The sequence below is a fragment of the Centruroides sculpturatus genome, unplaced genomic scaffold (genome assembly GCF_000671375.1).
Source record: "Centruroides sculpturatus isolate CEXI.00-Female unplaced genomic scaffold, Cexi_2.0 scaffold522, whole genome shotgun sequence".
Lineage (NCBI taxonomy): Eukaryota > Metazoa > Arthropoda > Arachnida > Scorpiones > Buthidae > Centruroides > Centruroides sculpturatus.
Genome location: NW_019384746.1, coordinates 5,964 through 12,953, shown reverse-complemented (window position 1 = coordinate 12,953; position 6,990 = coordinate 5,964). Strand labels below are relative to the sequence as shown.

Here is a 6,990-nt window from a genome sequence, read left to right as displayed (position 1 = left end):
GATATTAAAACAGTAAATTTTTTAAAATGTAGAAGAAAATGATAAAAAGTATCAAGATGTTTTATGAAAACTGAAGAAATGAATTGAGAAGTTTTCTAAATTATTAATAATTTTAATTTACTCGAGAAATTTTTGATCTGAAAATAATTTATAACCTGAAAAATTACTTTTTAGGTTATAAATAATAAAATTTAATAAGGTTATAGAAAATAATTCTTCCAAACATTCACGAGACATTGTTGTCACTACTCAGAAGCCGTAAATTTTTGGAGGAATTTTTAAAAATTTACGAGAGCAAACCATGTCTTTGGCATGTTAAAAATAAAGAATACCGTGATAGAAGCAAGAAAAAAGCTGCTTATCTCCGTTTAATCGAAAAACTAAAAGAAATGGAGCCAAACGCTAATAAAGAAAGCGTTGTAAAAAAATAAACAACATCAGAAGCGCATACAGAAAAGAAATGAAAAAAATTAAAGCATCAATCAAATCAGGAGCAGGAACTGATGAGATATACGAACCAAAGTTGTGGTACTTCAAATTATTCAGGTAAGCTTAAATTTTTAACAATAAAATAAGACGAAAAATTAAACAATTTATTTAAATGTTTATATTTTAAATTTAAACTGGGTTTTTAGATGACCAAGATACGCCTCGAAGCAGTCGCTCCAACATAGATAGTGACGATGATACTGACATTGAGGTATTGTAAAATTTGTCTTTTAATATAATACTGTACTTATATACTTACATTGCTCATTTAAGTATTTATGCAGAGTTAAAAGTACAAAATTTTTATTATTTTAATGGCAATACAGTTTTTGGTTCAATTACAACGTTGATAATGTTTAAATAAAGTTCAATTGCCACGGAATTTGCCCTTCATTTACAAAATAATCCATAAATTCTTCTCTCACTTTTTTTGCCAAAAAACTCGTGTTTCCTGGATTATTTCGAAGCAATCGCACCATTTTCGAATCTTCTGCATTATATCCTAAAGTAGTAGTTCCGACATCAATATTTTCGTAATCGAAACATTCTGGAGGAGAATAAAAACTTGGCACTGATTTCATTAAATAGTTGTGCAAGACGCAAGTAGCCATTACAATTGATTCAATTTTATGTGGTTGTAAATTAATTGCCGTGTGAAATATTTGAAATCTTGATGCCAAAATACCAAACGCATTCTCAACAATGCGTCTTGCTCGTGATACGCGATAATTATATATTTTCCTATCTTGGGAAATAAGATCGGCTTGTCCGAACGGTTTCATCATGTCTACCCTTAAAGGAAAGGCGTCGTCAACTACAAATACATAGGGCATACTTCTACTACTGTTTCTGACTTTACTTTCAACAGGAATGTTTAACTTATTGTTTTCAAGTTTTTCAAAAAACTTGGTGTTTTTTAGAACACCTCCGTCTGAAACTCTACCATTGGTACCAAAATCACACATGATGAATTGATATTTCGCATCCACAATAGCCAGTAAAACCATGCTGTGTTTTCCTTTGTAATTATAAAATTTTGATCCACTTTTACTTGGAGGAAAAATGTTGATATGCTTTCCATCCATTGCTCCAAGGCAATGCGGGAAATTCCATTTTTCTTCAAAAAGTTTCGCTATATTGATCCATTCTCTTTCTGTTCGTGGAAACTAAAAAAGAAAAGAAAAATAATAAATAACTTAATTTTTTAAATTAATAAAATTAACATGAAATAATATGTTAAAAGACAATTTCCTTTACTACACTAATAAAATTGTTATTTTAGGAATTCGCTACTCATAATACAACGCAGGAAAATCATAGCGAAGATATTATTACTCCATCAATAATCACAACACAGGATGATAATTTAACAGAACTTTCGGATACTTCAGTACAGACGCGACGCAGTTGTCCCTCTAAACAAAGTCGAGTGGATCAAGAATCGTTGACTAATGAAATTTTATTAACTGTGAAAGATCACTTCAAGAAACCACACGTTCAAAATGATCGTTTCGATATTTTTGGAAAAAATGTTGCAATGAAATTGCGTGGACTCCCAAAGCAACAAATGCTAATTGCCGAAAAGCTAATAAACGAAACTTTGTTTCAAGCGGAGATGGGAACTTTAACTTTATTCCATAAATTAGTGTATGAACAGCAACACTTGCCACATCAATTTATTCCCTATCAACCACCAATTTCTACCGGTTTAGGTATTATTAGTCCCTCTTCCAGCACTACCGTCAACTTTATCAGGAGCAAGAACAATATCAGAAAGGATAATCTTAATTAATAATCACCGTGTTAAAATGACATACTGTAGTTTTGTTTTAAATTTTAATTATGTCATTCTAACATGGTGATTATTAAGATTACCCTTTCTGATATTGTAATTTGTATATGTTTATACAGTATGTAATTTGGCATTTTTTGTACGTTATGACAATAAATATCTATTAAAAAGAAAAGTTTGTTCATGCCTTTAAATAATCTTTATAAAGGACTTTGTAAATAGCATCACATGCTTCAGGTATGATGTAGCCAAGGGCTTGAGCTGATATTACTGTTGAAAATTTGAGATCTTCAAAACTTCTGCCAGTTGCCAAATATTTTAAGGTCGCCGTGAGCCTCTCATGTGGTGGAATTGCTGTTCGCATTACAGTATCTTGTTTTTTTATAATTGGTGTAACCAATGATAATAGATTTAAATACGTTTCTTCGTCCATTCTTAAATAGTTGTGCCAATCTTTAGGTACTAACTTCAATTCTGAGATCAGGTTCACGTGGGAATACGATCCTCTTTTTTTAAGCCACTCTTTACACCATAGACTTCTAGGCACATGTTTTTTTCTGGCGAGTTTTTAATACAATTTGTTGCTAATAAACATCCCAGCACAGCCAGTATGTCGTCATCAGATGCCATGGTTGACTGACTGACTGAGAGAATTTGTTCCTCGTGTGTGGGCGATAGGAAATTCTGAATTTTCTCAAGGTCAGGCATGCACGATTATTCGTGAGGGGATTTTCTTAACGTGTCTGGAAACGCGTTTCCAGAATACAGTATAAGCCACTTTGAAAGAGCCACGTGATAGAGCAAACGATATCCTATTATTAACACGTCATTAGGTTATTTTAGTAATTGTTTTGTTGGCCCTGAGTAATTACAGTAAAGCGTAATGGTGGGTCTACTCAGTCTGACACAGCGCAGGAAAATCAAATGGTTTTTCGATTCTACTCAGGTGGTCGGCGAAGCTGTTAAATTGTACCCCATAAACTACCAAGAATTATAAAGGTCAGGCATGCATGATTACTCCTTTGAGGATTAACCTAAAGAATATGGCCGATTCTACTCAGGTGGTCGGTACATTCGCCGAAACTATTAAATTTCCCCCCCCCACACTTCCAGGAATGACTCAAAATCAGGCATGCATGGTTACTCCTTTGAGGATTAACCCATCGTGTATAGCGGCCTTAATTACTGTGCAATAAATAAATAAAACTATATTTATCAGCATAATTTTCTTAATATAGACTATAAGCTATTATAGAACAGAGATATGAAGTAGATGCTTACAAATTAACATTCTTTTTAGTTAACAGGAAATTAAATCTTTAACATTTAATAAGCAGTTTTGTTAGATATGGTTACTAGAATTTTAATTTTTTACGCGATATAATCACGCAATTATAAATAATGGTTTACCTAAATTCAAAAATAAACATTCTGGAAATTTTACAGAAAACTTTAATGTTTTGCTGATTGTTAAAAGTGGAATTTGGCTCTCATTGACACTATCTATCGGTATTGTGCAACAATGGTTTATACAGAATAAATGGAGAATATAAGAAATGCTATTTTTGTGAGAATAAACTTATTTTAAATTATTATTCTGTTCCTTATCGCTCATTCAGCTATTGGTATAGGATTTTTGTATAAAATAATATACAGTACGTTGCTATTACGTGTAGATGGGTAAAATATTACGAGGTGGATAATGTTTAAAAAACTTCCAAATATATAAAACAAGTTTTAAAAACTTCCCTTCAAAAATGTTGAAATTAAAACAATTAGAAAATTAAAATTAAAACTTAAGAAATCAAATGTAAAATATACTGTCACGTAAAGGCACCTAGACTATAATGACAAATATACTCTAAGAAAATAAAATCAATTTTATTTTTTTTAGTTTGTTTTATATATTTTATGGAAGTTTTTAAACATTATCCACCTCGTAATTTTTTACTCGTCTACAGGTAATAGCAATTTATAGTATTTTATTTTTTAATACATTTTTTTACTTATCCACCTTAATTTTATCTTATACTACATCCTTTTTAAACAGATTTTATCCAGTCAATTGCCCAATTTTTAATTAATAATCAGCTATGTAAGTTTAACAATTTAAAAAAATATATTACCTGTATTATTATGTGATGTAATTTTTATCTATCATTTCTTTTCTAAAGAATAAGGACTAAAGAGGGGTCATTAAGACCCGAAATGTATTTCTTCCAGTAATGAAGCCTATATCAATAACTCTTCCTTGTGTGATAAGTTACTGAAGAAAAGCTAATAGATTTAGGTTTTTTTTAAAAAAATTTCCACAGAAACTAGTAACGGAACGATTAATTAATACATATTTGTATTTATTTTCAAATACTTTCTATAATAGTATGCTCATTTTTAGGTCTGTTACAATAATTCTGTTGAAAATATCGTCCAAATTGAATTATATCGTCATCATTCATTACATCACTGATAAACGCTTCCAAAAGCTTGTAAAAATCTATCCTCACCACACTATTTAATAGCAGGGTTTAAATGTAAATAACATTAATTGAACAACACGTCATAAAATTCCATTTCAAGTAAATTTCGCATGTAGTGACATATATTACTGGGATTTTTTTCAAATTCTTCTATTTTGATATTTATTTTATAATGATTTAAATGACCAAGATTAATGTTAAGCTGAAATTAAAACGAAAATAACTAATCGCACCCAATATAAAAATTATTTAAAAACGTTTTTCTCGAAATTTTCAATTTCTGCTAGTTTGAAGGAAGAAAGAAACAAAGATAAAAAAATTCTATTGCATAAAACGTTTAAAAGATGGCTCGAAAGTAAGGTACAAATTTGCTGTCCAGATCCACTCCTCAATTAAAATACTTCCCACCATTTATTTCAGTTTTTGTAACAGAATTGTCGGATTCGGCTCCGGATCGTCTTTTCAAAGAAACGAGGCTGAAATCGTCGGTTTTTTATGAACATGAATGTAGAATCGGTGAATGCAAGTGGGATGTGAAAATATCAGGCAGAGTTGTTATAACAACAAAAGTAGATTTTTACATCATTTAGACTGCGCTATTTTGCAAGATGCAGAAACAAGATATTTGGCAAGAAAATTGTTCCGCATACATTCGTAACCGTAATAAAATTTTAGATAAATTATTTTATGTAAATATTGCTAATAAACTGGATATTGAAGCATATACTTTATTTATGTATTTAGATTGCAACAACGGGAACTATTACATATTTATGGAATTTCGGTGTTATATGGTAAGTCGTGGGGTGATAAGCTTTTTCTATATTTTTAATGCAGTGCCTAAATAATATATACCAAGATACTGGTAGTTGTGTAAGATGTTTTCATTATTATATACATTCAACTTAAAGTCATAGTCTCATATTGAATATTAAAATGTCTTTTAAAAGTTGAAATAAAAAAACACTTAATTTTTTTAAAATACTATATAATCAGTTGTCATTACAGAANATATCAAAACTTTTTTTTTCAGTTTACAGCAGTATTTATTACACAAAATTTAAGTAAAGCTTAACATGCCGATCTTGCCCCGGTCTCCCCTATACCAAGATACTGGTAGTTATGTAAGATGTTTTCATTATTATATACATTCAACTTAAAGTCATAGTCTCATATTGAATATTAAAATGTCTTTTAAAAGTTGAAATAAAAAAACACCTAATTTTTTTAAAATACTATATAATCAGTTGTCATTACAGAAATTGCTTTTAGCCCTAAGTATAATTAAATTAATTAAAATATCTATAACCATAAGGCAGATAATAGGAAGGGCTTATCATACCAATGATAATGGGCACAAACNATTATATACATTCAACTTAAAGTCATAGTCTCATATTGAATATTAAAATGTCTTTTAAAAGTTGAAATAAAAAAACACTTAATTTTTTTAAAATACTATATAATCAGTTGTCATTACAGAAATTGCTTTTAGCCCTAAGTATAATTAAATTAATTAAAATATCTATAACCATAAGGTAGATAATAGAAAGGGCTTATCACACCAATGATAATGGGCACAAACACTCAAGAATCAAAGTAAAAATTTAATTAATAAAACAAAAAGGGAGTACAATAAGATGATTACATAAGTATAAAAACCGTAAAAATCCAAAATGCATTTCAGACTATTTTGCAATGGAAAAATAGTCCATCATCGCGAGAGTAATAGCGAGAGGTCTTAATATACTTAAAATTATACAAGGTGAAAAAATATCAAATTTAAAATTAAACTTAAAACTATGCCTAAAACTATACAATATAAAGATGAAACCATCGCCATGACTGTATGAGCAGTAAGCATTATCAATGTAGACAGGATTAACATTTCTTCCTAACGTTGCATGGTAACATGATGAACAGGGTGCTGATACAAAAATAGTATATGAGTTAGCCGAAATATTGGTTAACAGTTATGAACTAATATTATACAGTCAGTTTAAATTATGTACATACCAAAAACAGTAGAACAACAGAGTTGCAGGTTCAGACATTTCTACAAGATGCAGGGAGCGGTTACAAAGGAGGTGTGTTACCTTACACATCTGGAGCACAAGTGGTGACAACATATGATGCAGCCAGATGTCACTGTTAATTTTATCTATTTTAACTTTTAATAGATGAAGGCCCATGCACAAATATCAATTGGGATCTAGGCAAATTATTCTTTAA

General features: G+C 30.0%; 2 protein-coding genes across 2 annotated transcripts; one reads left to right on the top strand and one right to left on the bottom strand.

The window, feature by feature from the left end:
- Positions 1-467: 467 nt before the first annotated feature.
- LOC111628457 lies at positions 468-3,170 on the top strand. The gene is made up of 3 exons (XM_023372253.1): positions 468-546; positions 636-700; positions 1,772-3,170. The coding sequence occupies exons 1-3, from the start codon at positions 504-506 to the stop codon at positions 2,279-2,281; spliced, it is 618 nt and encodes a 205-aa protein (XP_023228021.1). The 5' UTR covers positions 468-503; the 3' UTR covers positions 2,282-3,170.
- LOC111628456 lies at positions 749-1,655 on the bottom strand. The gene has a single exon (XM_023372252.1). It carries the CDS (start codon positions 1,572-1,574, stop codon positions 846-848), a length of 729 nt encoding a protein of 242 aa, XP_023228020.1. The 5' UTR covers positions 1,575-1,655; the 3' UTR covers positions 749-845.
- Positions 3,171-6,990: the final 3,820 nt, after the last annotated feature.